Source organism: Saccostrea cucullata, unplaced genomic scaffold, assembly GCF_032062105.1.
Source record: "Saccostrea cucullata isolate Sc308-1 unplaced genomic scaffold, CSIRO_AGI_Scuc_v1 ctg10482, whole genome shotgun sequence".
Lineage (NCBI taxonomy): Eukaryota > Metazoa > Mollusca > Bivalvia > Ostreida > Ostreidae > Saccostrea > Saccostrea cuccullata.
In genome coordinates this window covers 5,110-22,456 of record NW_026923990.1, presented here as the reverse complement: position 1 = coordinate 22,456, position 17,347 = coordinate 5,110, and the positions used below count along the sequence as shown (strand labels likewise).

Genomic DNA, 17,347 nt, shown 5'->3' with positions numbered 1-17,347 from the left:
TTTATCTATTATTGTCTGTTTATATCAGACTGACCTTCATGGCCCCTGAGCTTTTTTTTCTATTTTATCTATTATTGTCTGTTTATATCAGACTGACCTTCATGGCCCCTGAGCTTTTTTTTCTAAATTATCTATTATTGTCTGTTTATATCAGACTGACCTTCATGGCCCCTGAGCTTTTTTTTCTATTTTATCTATTATTGTCTGTTTATATCAGACTGACCTTCATGGCCCCGGAGCTTTTGTCGCTGGCTCGCTTGGCAGCCAGTCCCATGTTGACAAACAGTTCTAGGAGTCGGACCAGCAACTCATTCTGGTCCTCTGTCCCCTGTACATTGGAGGCAATGTTAGCGAGGGCGTTAATCACCGTCTGGGAGACTTGTCTGTCAAAAGTCAAATCATTACTGCATTATCATTAATCATTATGCTTCCTGTCAGTTTGTCTCTATATAACCCATACCCTACTATTCTCGCATAGTGGTCTAAGCATTTATATAGCGTAAGCATACTATGCCAAAATAGTGCACGGCTTTATTTACTGAATAAAATTCTTCGATGCACACGCCGGGAATCGAACTCACGATCATGAGATTGTCAGTCCGATGCATTATCGATTAAGCCACAGAGACGATCACAGATTAGGGGTATTTTATTAAATATATAAACTTAATTTATACAATTGACACAAGAAGGAAAAAATAGACAAATATTATTTGAAAATAGTTATATTATTCTAAGGAACTTTAGATTAATGTATACAACAAAGTTTCAAACTAATTACATACAGATCGTTAGATGAACTGATTTCATAGGGTCATTAAAACGCTTTTTTATATGACGCTTGATTGAAGGATGTAAAGAAAATTATCAATGAGAATCGACGTCTGCAAACAAATAACAAAACAGAAAATAAAGATGAGTTGCTTTGGGACAGAAAATCCCGACTTATTTAGAGAAAAAATACTAGTAACCAAAATAACTAAGCATGCAACGAATTTTAGCATGAAGATTTTGAATGAGTTCTTGCAAGCGCGCTGTGTTAGCACCGATATTTTCAGGAAAAAGTCAAATGGATTGCGCATAAATATTTACAACAGTCAGCATAATAATAACAATAGTGTTGCATTATGCATGTACTATGCCTAAATAGTAGGCAGGGTTTGACACATAGTGCACTCGCCTCCGGCTCGTGCACCATGTGTCAAACCCTGCCTACTATTTAGGCATAGAACATGCATAATGCAACACTATTATATAAATAACAGGCTGAAAAAGCCAAATTAATGAATTATCACTGAACAATAAAGCAGGAAACTTGTCTGCCAAAAGCCAAATGCATTATCATTTAATAACAGTATGGCAAACTTGTCTGTAAAAGAAAATTCCACCTTTTAATTCAATACAACCACTTTTACGATACCTGTATCCTCTGATCTTTTCATCTTTCTCCCCTGAGCTGTATGGAGAACTACTCTCTATACTGATCTGAACAAACATCTTCATGACCTCATTGTACACAGTGGTCTATAAATAATAATACATAAACATTAAAAATCACTCCAAACAAAATTTCACATTAATTACTGGGGTAGGTACAGTTAACTTAAAATACACCAAAGCATTGAACATCAACAAGGTCACTGTCAGATTCAATACCAGTAAATAAAAAGAAACAGTGTAGGAAAACTACCCACATACTGTATATCCTTTTTTCAACACTTACACATCCGGCGATGATCATGGAGCCGAGTTGGTCGACAATCAGGACGTCGAGTTGTGAGGGTGGGGAACAGAACCGCTGCTGGAAGATCTGTAAGACTGACTCCACCGTCTTGGGGGTGTCTTTCAGTGCCACTGCCACATGCCCCAGGGTCAGGATCGTGTTGGTGGAGATCAAGTTAGACTCCCTGTTATAACATCAAGTCTGACGTCAGAATTTATACAGGAGGGTCACATGTTATCACATGTATACATACAGCATAACATGCCAAATAAAAGTACAGAAAAATAATGCAAAAGAAATGAAAGAAAATAATTATCATTGAGAGCTTTTATCAGTTGCCATAGAAAAAAACTGCATTCAAAATTAAATTCAATCTCACAGCACATCAAAAGAAAGTGACCCCAAACAAAAATTAAAAACATAAACTTCACTAGCATACAACAGAGTATTTCAAGCACTAATGCATGCATCTTAATACTAACAGTGATGATCTAAATACAGTAGAATACTTCTTGAGAGGAAAAAATGACTACTTCTTGATAAATACATAGAATATAACATTATTACATGCATAAGCAAAGATATTTCCATATAGACAAGCAATTTGTAAGTAAAGAAACAAGCACCTTATATTTCTAACTAAGAAAGAAGTTGGTTTTATTTTCCTTTTCAGGTATTAGTAAATCAAGTTATCAATTCTCTACCATGAAAATACCCCTTCAATTAAAATTCTGTTTGTTGCAAAGAGGAAAATGCTTTAAAGAAAATGAAATTTGGCATTTCATATCAAAGTCAGATTAATTTGTTTTCAAATAAAAATTCTTTTTTCTAGTCTAATTAATTTTACCCTTGATGTTCCTTTTTTCTCTAATTTAGTAAGCTTATAATACTCTAAGATGCTATTACCAGTACATTTAATTTGATTAAAAGTTGCATCTAATTTATTTACTGAATTAAAAGCCACACACAACATCCCCCACCATATTAATTTTATAACCTGTAAATAAAATCTGAAAGCAGTGATATGACAACACAGTGTGTACAAAACACTGCCGCCAGGGTTTATGAAAAGTTAAGTGTGCAATATCTAAATCTCTAGGATAAATTAGCTTTGCCTCTCTACATCCTGCAGTTCGAGGTTTCCAGATGACGGTCGAATGAATTTCATAACCAGTTTCAACTGGTTCCACCTTTCTTCTGCAGATTTCCCACTCCTGCAGGATTCAGGAAGAATAAAACTTTATAGCATTTTATAAACTTTGGTAATAAAAGGCCCCATGTGCCACAAAGCTCACATAAGACATACGGGTATGCATTCTGTCAAATGAAAATTTAAAAACACCCTTCATGTGCCCCCAAATAAAGAAAATTCTTCAAGTAGCAAAGAAAGAAGATTGTTCTATTAATTTTACATGCTTTAGTCTAAATATTCACCTTGCCAAACTATACTGTACAAAAAAAATTCTATTAAATTTTCAAATATATTTCGATGTAAAACTGCAAAAACCATATTAAACTGAAGCCTACAATCATTAACTTTACAAATGATATTATAATGCTTGCAGATAGATTATTTGTAAAATTAAAAAAAAACAAACTTAACCCCAACCCCCAATTAAGCACAACTGAACAGATTTGAACTAACTTGAATCTATACTAACTTAGGAAACTTTTGCTTAAGAGGTTTCGTTCCTCCAAAGAACAACCTCTTTTTAATCAAAGTACTCAGAAGTACAGAGAGCCGGGCTCATTTACAGAGTAGAATGGATTTCTTACATGAATCACGTTTATATTCTGATTAAAAAATTATTTTAAAACTATCAATATAAATGATAAGACACTGACAGTGAGTTTTTCAATCCTAATACCACGGTCCGATTTTGTCAGAATCAGAATTAATCTGGTACCGCAGCTGAATGTAAACAAACAGGCCAGTCTGGTTCCCTCTCCTGCTTTACCTCATATGTGTAGAGAACTACGGTAATACTGATTATCAAAAATCCTTACGCTAATGAACTATGTTCTTTGACTCAGGAAGTTTTCAAAGTCATTACTACTAATGTTTATTTTATATAGATAAAACTTCGTTTTATTTTTGTTGCTTTATTTAGCGTTTGTATTATCTCAAAAGCGGTTGAGAGTAAGAACTATATTTTTGAACGTAAATTTAAAATGGCGACTATGGGGTCAACATCCTGCCTTGAACAGGATCACATAAGCCGGCAATTGCTCTTTGAGCAATAAGCCCGGCTAAAAATTATTTCCTCGATGTTACCATGAAAACTACACATAGATCAATCATGACAGACGAACTTTGATTAGAATAGCTCATCTGAGCCACATACTCGAGTGAGCTGATAAAAGGCTGATCATAAAACAGAATTCAGTCATTCAAATTCAAAGAAGGAACAATACCTTAGAGTCATATAAACTGGAAAACTAACAATCAATTGAACATAAGAACATTTTTAAAACCATCTAATACCTTAGTCGTCGAAAATACTCATACATGGACAGATTCAGGGCCTGAAACCTTTGGAAAAATACTAACTGCTCAGTTTCGAATTCAAATTTTTACTTATCAAATGAAAAATTATGTTCCCTTATATCTCTGGCAACTGCAATAATACAAGTTTTTATTCTGAATTTAAATTTCATAAAAGACAGTAAATCTCATAGATGTAAGAATTTATTTTATTATAAAGGTGCAGATGTAGTACCTGTATCTAAGCTTAAGATGAACTCCGCTTTTTTAAAGCCATGATACAGAATACCAAGGATTTATTAATAGGAGTTTACTGAATGTGAGATCAAGTTTTTTTTTTTTTTACTTTTTTGTCAACTATTGGACATCTTGAAGTTTGTGACAGTCCTGCTGCCTTTGAGATATTAAAGTTTACTAGAACATTAAAAAATTCAGCTTGAGTACATCACATGTTTTTGGTGCTATTTTAGAGTGGCCCACAACCTGGACATATAAAGCAGGAACCATTACAAACCCAAGTTATGGTCAAAACTAAAGCTTATACACTGACTGGGAGCTGTCCTTAGAAAGTACCGACCTCAAACAAAGAAACCTACAGACAGACAGGCAGGCAAGTCAAGAATGAGCTTCCCTAAGTATCAAAGGGGCATCAAACTGAATGATGTAGATTTAACGTATAAATTATACATCATGCAACAGAAAAATAGAAGTCAGATAAAGCTAGGAGACCATACAGCATTTATTTCATGCTTAACCAACCAAGACCGAGAACTGCATTTGTCCATTTCAATAATCAATTTACACACAAGAGGTACATGTACCAATTATATGAGGACCGAATTACTGTTATACATGTACTTAATCTTACATATGAAAATACAAACAATTCTTATAAATATTATTATTTTTCATCACAATCTTGTACATTTTATCAAAGATAATCAATGTAATACCTGTCTGACATTTCTGCTCTGTATAAACGGTTTGAGATGGAAGCCATGAACGCCTGGACACAGTCTTCATCTACCTCCAGACAAGCCTTCAGGGCCCTGAAACAAGATAAACAAAATAAAATTCTTTTTACATTTACTTGCGATTTGTCACATGCAGTACGTTATAAAATATTTCCTGATACATCATATTCAATGACTGTAACTACCACTGCTTTGAACTAAACATTTAGGTTTGCTTCATCATGAAATTTAAAAGCTACATAAAACTGATGAAAAATTCAGTACTCTACCTGCAGGCATTGATGATGGCACTGTCTCTGATGTTTTCTAAAGCCTTGAGTAATTTGCTCTGAGGCTGGTCTCTGCGGCCAGACTTTGGAGATTTCCCGGTATCTGTGACCGTGATCTTGATGCTACTCCTGCTGTCCACTGAGGCGTATTTGTTCAGTTTACTAAGAATGGGAGAGGGACTCACCAGAAAATCTCGAAGAGTGCAGCACATGGTCCAGGCTAACAGTGGAAACTTGATGGCCAGTTTTCCTAAAGACTAACATACAGAAACAGGATATCCTATACTGAATACCTCATAGTCTGCCTAAGTGACAGAACTAAAGATTACTTGTAACAGATACTCTGAGCAGTTAGACATTGTTTACATAAAATGTATGTGTACTTCAGAAATATGAGAGAATCTCTTGACAAAGTGATTTGTACCTCTAAAGCCACTAGAAGTAATGGAGTGTGTGACAATAATAACTTCCTCTCCGTATTTGTACTAATCTTCTCTGTCAGTCGTAAACACAGACTCTCAGCCTCTGAAGCAGAGAAAAAGATGAATTGTAGATCTCACAAGTAAAGGAAACCTCAACAATTGGTGCTATTTAGTTACTAGCCATACCTCTCTCTTCCTTGACTGCCCAGAACATGAGATCTACACAGACAGCACAGCTCAGCACCATCATCTCGTACGTGTGGAAATCTGTCTTCTTCTCCATCTCTCTGCTTCCCTTCCCCCGCTTGTCAAGGTCATTCTGTCCAGAGGAATACATCGTCTTGGAAAATTCATACACCTCTGTCATAAAACTGGTTGGCATGTCTACAATTTACAATGGAGATTTAAATAAATTAACTGCATTTGACAACTGAGTATAAACATGTATGTATTTCATATATGAGTGCAATCTAAATCCTTGATATATAAATGTATCAATGAATATTTAGTGTGTGAATTTTAAAACAATATGAGTATTTCTCACATACCTATTTATTGTTAAATTAAGTAAATAATTAAAAGTTTTTATTCTTTTAACATTGTCTATCATGCAAAAATGCTATAAAGCCATCTTTTGGATTATAATAGTACATTGGCTGCCTTTACATTAGCCTGACTTACCCTTTTCCTGCTCCAGAATGTCCCTCAGCATGGTGACCGTGGACAGAGTGACCGCCTCACTGTAAGACTTGTACGGCCACCAACTGTACTTCTTACCATTCTGTTCATAAACCATCAGACGATTTAGACAATTCAAATGGTTATAAAATACAAGCATGTATCCATACATATACATACATATATTTATACATGTAAATAAATTTTCAGTTCTTATTACTAGTTACTAATTATCATTTAAATTTTACTGAACCAAAAGAAAATAAAGGGTGAATACCAATTCAAGTAAAGTTAAAAGTAAGAAAGAAGTTTTTGAATCACAGAGATGATGAAATATTTTAAAAATTTTAGCAATGAAGTATTAGATATTCCTTACAAATGACTTCAACTTACTTCAACACTGATCATCCATGTAAAAGCTGTGTTGACATTCCCTAAAACCTCTTTGCTGAGCAACCTCTTTGTCTGAAATTTAAAAAAATGAAATGATTCCTCGCTTATTTATGGCCATTTACTGTTTACATGTAACATACATGTAACTGACCAGTAAAACCACAACAAAATATACATGTCATTTGAATTTAAATTATGTAAAGAATCAACATGCACTAATTTACTTACCAGAGATACAAGTCGCTGAAGTTGAGTTTGGGAGAAAACCAAGTGATCTCTTTCTGGGATGATTTCAAATCCCCAGGGCTTTACACAAGTAAAGCTGGAGGCAATCTTACTGAAGTAGTAGGTAGAGGCTTCCACGTCCTCCTCCTGGCCTGGTTTAACCGGGGTCTGGACCCCCAGGGGAGAGGGGGACCGCTCCCTGTACCGCATCGTGGGGAACTCAGACAGGCTCCCTCCCGTGGGCGTGATAGGGGAGACGGGGTCAGAGTAGATGAGGTGAGTGGAGATAGTGCGGGGGAGGATCGAGCGGAACGTGAAGGTTTTTTCTTCCTCCTCTTCCTCTTTGTCATCTTTAGGTGTGCCGTGTTCCTTCTGGACAGATTCTGATGGATACAGTAAAGATATCAGGGGTTTGATCCCATCACTAGATCTGCCCAGGGCTCGAATCAAACCAAACAGAAGGGGAATAATTATCAAGGAGAGCTTCACTGAAAAAAAAAAAAGAAAAATGATTTACTTCAATATGATTTTCCTAGAAATTAATATCTACTTAATTTTTTTATAGTAATGAAAAAGTTTACAAGTCAGACTGTATGAAAGTAACTTAGGCTTGTTTTGATTTTACTTAATTTTCAGTAATAATAATTCATTTTATTTTTCCTCATCAAAATTACACATCTTTACAGCATATGAATTTTAAAATACCATAACAACCTTCTTTGGAATTATCTGTGTCTTCACACTTGTTAATTAAAGCTTCCAGGACATCTAACTGTGTACTGAGAACCTGCAAAACATGAGAATATCTTAACTAAAACCATAAACTAAAACTGGGGGATTAACTTATTACAAAGACAAGGAAATACATAGATTATTTCCCTACTGATGAAGTAAAAAAAAAATGTCACATTGGTATATACAGAACTTAGTTCAAGTTCTGCCTTCAAGTTCCTTGATAATTTACCTCATCTCTCAAGTTGTCATCTTTGAATGCCAAGTCACTTAGTATTGTATTCAAACAAAAGCTGAAGTTTTCACATCTTGGTAATGCTAGAAATTAACAAAATAACTTTTAGACTTATTGTCTGCTTACTGATCCACATATAAAGTTTGTTCTGAATCATTAATAAACAATAATAAAACAATGAAATTCATCATACTATGTTTGTCAATAAGGGCTGTTCCAGCTAGAAATGTAATGGCAGTGGGTAGGGTGGGGATTAGGGTGTTAATCGGTACTTTTTTCATAGAAAATATTAACCATTTATACAACTAACAGTGTTTTCTTCTTTGACACCCATAATTTTTTTTACTATATGATAATCCTTTTTTTAAAAAGAAAATTTCATTGTGGATTTAATATCATTTATTTTGTTTTTTGCAATTAATTATCAACAAAATTAAATCCCATACGAAATTTTCATATTACTTTATATTGAATAATGTTACTTTCGAAAGGACATAATTTAAAGCTCACGAAACCATTTTAGATAACAAATCAGTGAAATTTGATCCCCATGAAAATTTGTGTTTCTATAGTAGATAAAAACAATAAAATCACTAACTTTGTCCTTTTCCTGGTTTATGTTTCCCACTCCACTGTGAAGCTGGCAGACATCTCAAAACTTTCAGCAAATATGGTGCTATCTTGTCTTTATTCTAAACAACAAATCACAGTTTATGTTATTTTTCTGATTATTGCATACAGGCATGCATAAACAAGCACACAAAACTTTTTGTACATTAAACTAATTATAAGATATACATTATTACCGGGGTAGGTCATCTAATAATGCCTGTATTACCTGCAAGTCAGATTCCAGCAGGAATATACCAAGGGAAATCACTGCATCTTGACCCCTCTGGTCCAGTGTCAAACCGCCATTAATCTCCTTGGGGCAAAATGAAAATAACCGGGCAATCTGAAATAGTTGTACAAATATTATTTTACTGTATGAATCAAGTGTGTCGATTCCAATTGTTTAATTAACATAATAATAGTGATTAGTTAACCAACATGGAGATTTTTTTTTTACATCTTCTTTTTTATTGTGTACATCTACACATCTTGTACCCTAATAAATAATAGATTTATGGTATGACACTTCATCTGCAAATGGCCTGTTTAAAACCTGAAGCAGTTTTAAGAATCTTGGATTTTAGAAGTGAAACATTTCAATATCTCAAATGTTCATCAAGAAATTTTAATATAAGGCCATTAATGAGTTTTCATTTTGATTTCTGACGTTACCTTTAACATGTTTATTTACCAAAATATGTGCAGGATGTTAAGATTCTTTAAACTTTCAGGTTATGAACAAGCAATTTATAGATTAAGTGTCATAGCAAAAATCTATATAAAAATAATTGAATTCAAATGATGTGTAAATATAAAGAAGTGAACTATTTGAACTTTCTAGGAACTACGGATTTTCATCATATTGGACGAAACATTAAATTTTATAAATTATGCGACTGGTCAGTAGCTTCCTATAGATCTATTATGGTTAAATGAAAAGGTATAGGGCATTCCAAAAATTCTGTCTATGCAAAAATATCTTTTTTCACCTTATCCTCTGGCGCTGGATTGATTGCTGCAGATGATCTTGCAAACTGACGTAAAATTTTGGCAAATAAAACGCCGTCGTCCGCCATGTTCTGTCTTGCATTACTTCCCTTAGATATGTATTTTTCACCCGATCCCGACATAAAAAAACAATATTTTTTTAAGTTTCTTGCCATTTCTTAGATCTAAACGAAATTGTTTGTTCTCTTTTTTTGGTCAAGTAATATCGTGTTTTCTATGATGAAGTTTGAACAATAACTCTAATTGCGAATTAATATTTCTATAACATCGGGATCTAATTTTCTCGTCACTCTCTGGGTATAAGCATGGCGACCTGTCATGCCTCTAACCCTGACGTTTATTTTAACTTCCCCCACGTGTGCTGCTGTCTTCTAAGGTTGGCTTCCAGCAGACGGGGAAGTTTTTAAATAAAAGAAGCCTGCCTATACCAAGAGGGGTTGTCACACTTCGGTCTTTTGCAGAATTGGTCGTGCAGTGCTAAGATTGTCTTCCATAGACTTCGTGTCCATGGTACATCTTTGTGCTTCTCTGGCCACTATAAGAGAAATGTTCTGTAATTGACATTGTGTGTAGATAAAAAGCCAATGCATCAGCACATGTGTGTTAGAGAAAGCACACAAGGCGATGTAGGCAAACATTTAATTTTTTTTTTTACATAACCTTTTTACACGATATTTAGAACACCACCTATATCTGCGAACTGTATTTACATGTAGTTCACAGCTTTGAAATAAAATGGGGATGGAGGACAAGAGCTACAGCATGAAATATATAAAATAACAAGCAGTTTTAAAGCTCAAAACTCCATTAAACAATTATAAATCTGTAGTAGAGCAAATGCTGACCTCTGCAACATCAAAGGTGGGATCAGGTGTCATGAAGGAGTGAGCATCCCCTGCCGACCACCACCCCCTCCTGTTGTGTGCTCCTTACGATCGTATAAATCCGTCCTCAATTCGGTGCGTATAATGGCCTAACAATTTGAATAAAAACGTCAGTCAGCATATTTGACCTAATGATGGCCATTGATTGTATTTGCTGACATTTTTACGACCATAGAACTTTCAAACGAAATGACGACTTTAAATTAAACTGTTGATAATCTTGTCTTCATCAGCTTGTTTGTCAATAATTTTCTTGCCTCGTTTTAGAAATTGTTCATACATACTAGAGCATCCTCTTGCGCATCTTGGTAATTAGCGAAGATGCCTCTTGCGTATATAAACCCAGTATGCAGATGATAATGTAAAGGGTATATTACTGCATAAGTAAGGGAAGTTGAAAAGTTTAAGTCATCGCACTTATCATAAGGCATTGTTGTTTACCTTCTTTAATTGATGTCTTTGTCAAGTAAAATATACAAATACTATTTCATCGTATGAACCAGCTGTGTCAGACTCCATGGTGTCTTTTACTTCAAGCTAACCGATATAAATCATGTCGACATATGAATGGAAATAACCACAATGCGTCGTCGATATACTCAGTGTTTAAATGTCGAGTTGGAGGTCACAGGCACCTGACGTTATATACTTTTTTTTTTACCCCTACCTAATGATAAACAGCAAGTGTTAGATCTTCTTGAACAAATTTTGCATATCATATGAAATAAGGGGCACTGACTTTTCGGAGTAATTTGCTTTGGTAAATGTTGGAATGTGGTCCCCCCCCCTTTTGGTTAGTTGCTTCGGGTAATGTTGAGCATTGACAAATTCTAGGATTTGTACAGTTTTTTATTTTTATTTTTTCATAGGACGTTTTGGTCTGCGTGGTGTCAGTTTTTTTTGGAAGCCATTCCCCTATTTTTGAATCCGTTGCCATGGAAATTAAGGCGTGAATCAAAAGTTAGCCAACTTCGCTAGCCAAGCATGCGCGGATCTGGAGGGGGGGGGGGGTCGATCAGGACCCCCCCCCCCCTGGAATTTACAAGGTTAATAGGTATGAAAAGTAAAAGACTGGAGGCAATAGAAGTCATACCCCCCCCCCCCTTCCCACGAAATAGGTTTTTGACGTTTGGGCGAGTTTAGTTTTTTTTTTTTTTTGCTTGTCAAGAAATTTTTGATTTTTTTTGACCGGGGTGGAACCCCCCCCCCTAAAAAAAAAAAATCTGGATCCGCGCCTGCCAAGGGTTTCTGATACGCGTACTCTCCATGTTCATGAGGAGAGTAGCGTATCAGAAACCCTTGGCTAGCGAAGATGAGAGTTAGTGTGCGTAGTTCTTAAAATATTTATCAAAATTGGAGCATTAAGGAAATTTATCATTCGTGATTTCTAGAACTACATGTATAATGATTAAATATACAAATTGGAGTAGTTAAATAAGCATTGATAAATCCAACATTTAATTGTTGGTGCATGTATATGTATTTTTGAAATACCACTGAAAAATTATAAACATAACAAAACCAAGGGTAAAAGATTTAACAATACAATTTAAAAATGAATTCTTCGATGAATCACAGACACCTAGCTGCATTTTTCTCAATCAGACGCTCAATAAGCCAAATATCGAAAAATTCTACCCCCTCTAAATCCAGATGCCTCTAAATGAAGATCCTAAATAAAAGTTTGTCCCCTTCCCAATTTTTCTCAGTGACGTTAAGCCTTTTCTCTGCTCCATAAAGAAAGCTTTTGAATTATTTACCTGCAAGTAAATGTGGAAATCAGAGGGTTTTTTTTAAAAATGAAATATTCCTTCCTCCTATGTATTTCTTACTCTGAATTCTTGAATCTGTCAATTTTTGCTATCATTGTAATATTCTTGTTATCATAGGGTTTATTCATGCATGCGTATAAAATATATTAAAGTTTATGAAAAGCGATATCGCCTATAAGCAAAGGCAGTTGGCAGTGAGCAAAAAGTCAAAATGAAACGAGATATTTGTAAAATACCTATGCCCCACTCCCCCAAATGATTGGAATTTTTTCTAAATCCTAAGGACATAACTCTGTCAAAAATTGCTGGATCGTACCCAAAACAGAACTTGACCTAGATATTCATATGATAAATCTGTATACCAAATTTCATTTCAGTTTGTGCAATATCTGAGAAAAAAAGGAACGGAAACTGCAAATAATTGGAATTTTTTTTTAATCCAAGGGGCATATCTCTGTCAAAGATGATTCGATCGTACCTAACACAGAACTTGACCTAGCTGCAGATCTGTAGCGTTATGGGTTTTATATATTTGTCTTTGACCATAACGCTACAGATCCCGTAATGCAAAAAAAGGTGCAATTTACGGCGCAATATTTTTTGCGCACTTTTGGGGAGAATTTCTCCACTTTCTAGCATTGGTCAATCAACTACCTTACACTCCCTAATTCTAGACGCATTCTGTAGCCAATATGTTTATTTTATCCACCTCCCAACCATTTATAGTCTCTACATGCAATAACCTCACATGAAGTGAATTTTTAGCAATCTAACAAATAATTTTAATCTAGCGAGTTTATCACTTGTAGAGACGACTATAAAGGGTTTGGAGATGGATAAAATACACAGATTAGTTCAATAATGTGCCTAGAATTAGGGAGAGAAAGGTAGTTAATTGACCAATGCTAGAAAGTGGAAAAATTCTACTTTTATGAAACTACTCACCAGTGGGTTTGAGCTAGAACTGTCATATTTCAGGTATTTTTATTGGCGGGTTTAATTTGCATATATACTTGTAAAGTGTATGAGAAACGTTCTTTGCCATGAGCTACCATACAGGGGTATCAGTGGTTTTGAACACATCTTGTTCAAAATATAAATTGTAAGAAAGAACCTTTATCAAATCTCTTATGCCCAGATCATCATTTGCAGTTACTAATGTATCATATAGAGATAGTGGTAATGATTAGATTAATTGTCATTTATAACCATGAACAAGGAACTGGCTTAACATTACAAATCAATTTATTTGACTTAAAAGTCCACAGAATTTTTATCACAAGTGTCTTTTCCTCTTTTCTAGTGTCCATGCATGTATTTTGACCACTTAATTTCTTCCTCGGGGGTCATCTCCAAGTATCCCTGTGAGCCCGCATTTGTGATTGGACAATAAAACAGGGTCTTCTCCTCTCCACCTTCCCAGGGGAAAGCCTAAAAGTCAGAAATTGCATTTAAGTACCTGGTAGAATTACAATTATAAATCTTATCACCTACATATAATGACTGCTGTGGAGTATTCTTTCTTCATATCATTCTTTGTAAAAATTTCATTGAAAAATGGCAACAATAACTGAAGCTTTTCTTGGTTTTGGATGGAACACAGAAACACAATCTCAAAATCATTCCTGGAATCCTTTCTCTAATAAAATGCTTGTTCATCAATCAAGATTCAAGAAGCAAGATTCAAGAAGCAATTCTTACATAAACCAATGTGACAGTGGTTTTCTTGAAGACATTATCGGTATTGCAATATTCAAATTGAAATATCTTTCTCACCCATAACCTCCCTTCTCCCATAGTTCATTTTTAATTTGTAAAATCCTTGAAGAAAAGTCTAGTATGAACAAAAGAACAACTTTTGAGCAAGCTAAATTAACTTAAGAAACGAAACACAAACTGTTAATTCAAAGAGCTGTTTGATTTGGGATTTGTAAAAGTCTTAAACTACTGTGAAATTCTTGCTTCTTTTTGAATTTTTCTCCCAGTAAAAAGTGAAATTCTCAATTTGATTTGATTTCTGTGTGTTTTTGTGTATTGTTTGTATGTCTGTAATCTCTCACCTTTTTCCTGATGCGGATATGAGAGTAAGGTCGAAACTCTGGTCTCTTTCCATGTGATTCATCCATCTTCTCGTAGATACGTGTCAGTATGCACACAGGGATACCAAGGAAGAAGGAGATGCTATTCCATTTTCCAATTTCTGGAAGGAAGATTTTGTACATGTTTGTATTGTGTGTTATCATAATCATAGATTTTCATTTAAATTGCACAAATTTGAAGAGTGTAAAGATTGGTCCATTTCATCTTTTGCATTATATTAATTCTTTTGACAGCATTTAATTCACATTGTAAGGAATATAGCTATGAAAATCAAAAGAAGTTTGAAATATGACAACTGATACACAGAACTCTCACTCTGAATATTTGCCAAAATTTAAAACATTCAAAATCATGAAGATAGAGTATTCATTTCTATCATACATGTTTTTTTCCCTTGAAACTAAGGTCATCACTAAAATTTAACCCACTTACATGCAATAGCAGGTAACTCCGATACCAAAAATGTTTCTTTTTAAGATTAATCTGGCAGGTATTTTACTAGTTAGATTAATCTGTTCAACTGTTTTTGAGGGCAGGCCCTCACCAGGTAAAACTGGGTCCGACTGTAGGGCATTAATCATTTTAATGATAGAGGATTTGATCTTCTGTTTTTTCATAAAATGTTATTTATTCTTTCAAACTTCTTACTTCTGCATTACATCTATATGCCAATATAGGACATATTCTTACTATTGTAAGGTCTGCCATGTGACATTGGTTATTAGAACATCATATTAGGCCCTATACCTTTGCTTTGTCTGTCACTCTTTAAAATTTAATAAAATATGCCGACATTTTTTGAGATTCTGTATATTAAGCAGATATTAGTCAGAATGATCCCGGTTGCTCTAATGATATGAATATTAAAATTAAAGTGGTGAAAATTAAATTAAGATACTTAACTACCTTATTCTAACAATTTCCCATTTTTTTTTTCAACTTTAGTTTCTGAGTTAGGACGGTCCGAATTTGTTCCCAGATAATTACTTTGTACCTTAATTAGCAGATTTCTCAGTTTAGTACTTTAAAAAACATATGCTTTATCTACAAAGATTACATATTGTTTTAATTCTGATAAACGACGAAAAATACAGTCACAGAATACAGGACCCTGGGTTGACCTTGGGAGGAAAGTCACAAAATCCGTGGAAAACTTCATAAAACCTAATTCCATACCATTGTGAGGATCCCTCCCAGCTTTTTTGGGAAGAAAAACTTCTGACTTTTTCACATTTGCGTCCACTTCAGTTGCAAACCGTCTTGCAAGTGGCCTACAAACACCAGTGGTCCTTCTAAGAACCAGCGCCATCTTTTTTTTCAACCGACCCTGGGAAACATTACTTGCATTCCGATCCCGACTAATTATCATAGTAAAAATATATATTCAAGTGGCATAAACTCAAAGTAGTCTTAAATTTGGGGCATAAAATTGTATTTTCTGAGAAAAATAACAACATATCATGATATATTGATTTTTTCAAATTAACAGGTTTCTTCAGTTTTTAAAAGAAGGAAAAATTAAGAGTCATCAGTCATTTAAAAAAGGAAAAAAAAAGAAGCCTTTAGTTTTATTTGGAACACTTTATATTAAACATAAATTAACAATAACAAAACATAATAATAATAATATATAACCCAAGATATTTCAAAATCTAACATTTAGTAGATGTCATGCTTAATTAAGTATAGACTAAGGGTGATGACTCTACTGTATCATCGTTTCGATTTTCAATGCCGATTTTATATGTAGACACAGCTAGGATTTTTCCGCGTGGAGTTTAACATGGGACACCGTTTTAATATTTTTAAGGTATTTTCTGATATCAAAAATAATTTTTTCATATCAGAAATTGGATTTTTTGATATCCCAAAAAATCATTTTCTGATATCAGAAAATATATTTTTTGATATAAGAAAATAAACGAGATTTTTTGATATCAAGAATTCGAATTTCTGATATTAGAAAATCATTTTCTGAAATCAAGAATTCGAATTTCTGATATAAAAAAGTCTTCCGGATTTTATGATATTACAAAAAGGAATTTTTGATTTCAAAAAATCGAATTCTTGATATCTAAAAGTATATGTCATTTTCTGATATAAAAAATTCGAATTTCGATTTTTTGATATCAAAAATTCAAATTTCTGATATCAGAAAATAATTTTGTGATATCAAGAATTCAAATTTTTGATATCAGAAAATCATTTTCTGATATCAAAAAATCTGTTTTTTTTTTAGATCAAGAATTATTTTTTGGTATCAAAAAATATTTTTTGATATCAGAGATTTCGAATTACTGATATCAAAAATTTCTTTTTTGATATCAGAAAATACCTCAAAAATATTAAAACGGCGCCTCATAGTTTAAGGGGCTTGTTTGGCAAACGATGACTGCCAAATTGTCCTCCATCTTGTCTTCTGTTTTCTTCTCCTCCATGAAAAAGATCTCAGTTTCCTTTGATCAGTAGGCAAAATTTGTCCAACAAACAAATTTAATTCATAAATTCATATAACAGCGACCTTGTATTGCTTGGGAAGTGCGAGAGAATTAAGTTACTTGACTTCTATAAACGGTATGCAACGATGATATTTAATCGTGCATTAGACATTAAATTATTTTCGTGAACTGTGGATTATTTTGCCTTTATGATCATCAGATGTTGAAGTAGTTCACCGTTGACCACTTTTCACATGATGCGGTACATTAACAACAATTGCACAAACTATGTCTGCATGAGAACTGGTGGGAAGTAACATTGAATTCATGTCTCTCTTGCCTCATGTAGAGATAGAGATTCAATCTCATTGTTTCATGAATGTCATTAATTCCTCTG

The 17,347-nt window shown here is 34.0% G+C and overlaps 2 protein-coding genes across 2 annotated transcripts; both read right to left on the bottom strand.

Moving 5' to 3' along the window:
• Positions 1–223: 223 nt before the first annotated feature.
• Positions 224–9,824, bottom strand: LOC134265416 (phosphatidylinositol 4-kinase alpha-like; the record flags this gene model as incomplete). The annotated part of the gene is made up of 15 exons (XM_062747624.1): positions 9,738–9,824; positions 8,975–9,091; positions 8,735–8,828; positions 8,134–8,219; positions 7,884–7,956; positions 7,173–7,657; positions 6,945–7,016; positions 6,555–6,654; positions 6,060–6,257; positions 5,876–5,976; positions 5,452–5,708; positions 5,162–5,257; positions 1,724–1,907; positions 1,421–1,524; positions 224–383 (listed from the first exon to the last, which is right to left on the bottom strand). Coding segments are annotated over exons 1-15 (2,214 nt in total), but the record flags the coding sequence as incomplete, so codon positions are not given.
• A 3,815-nt stretch (positions 9,825–13,639) lies between these two features.
• Positions 13,640–15,845, bottom strand: LOC134265415 (cytochrome c oxidase subunit 6A2, mitochondrial-like). The gene is made up of 3 exons (XM_062747623.1): positions 15,689–15,845; positions 14,473–14,612; positions 13,640–13,843 (listed from the first exon to the last, which is right to left on the bottom strand). Exons 1-3 carry the CDS (start codon positions 15,819–15,821, stop codon positions 13,712–13,714), a joined length of 405 nt encoding a protein of 134 aa, XP_062603607.1. The 5' UTR covers positions 15,822–15,845; the 3' UTR covers positions 13,640–13,711.
• Between the last annotated feature and the right edge of the window lie 1,502 nt (positions 15,846–17,347).

What these genes read in the sequence shown, in the direction of transcription:
- LOC134265415 (XM_062747623.1), bottom strand. Translation starts at nt 15,821, where the DNA reads ATGGCGCTGGTTCTTAGAAGGACCACTGGTGTTTGTAGGCCACTTGCA. An exon ending in TGGGAGGGATCCTCACAATG is followed by an intron (nt 14,613 to 15,688) that starts GTATGGAATTAG and finishes TCTTCCTTCCAG; the next exon opens with AAATTGGAAAATGGAATAGC. An exon ending in ATATCCGCATCAGGAAAAAG is followed by an intron (nt 13,844 to 14,472) that starts GTGAGAGATTAC and finishes TCTGACTTTTAG; the next exon opens with GCTTTCCCCTGGGAAGGTGG.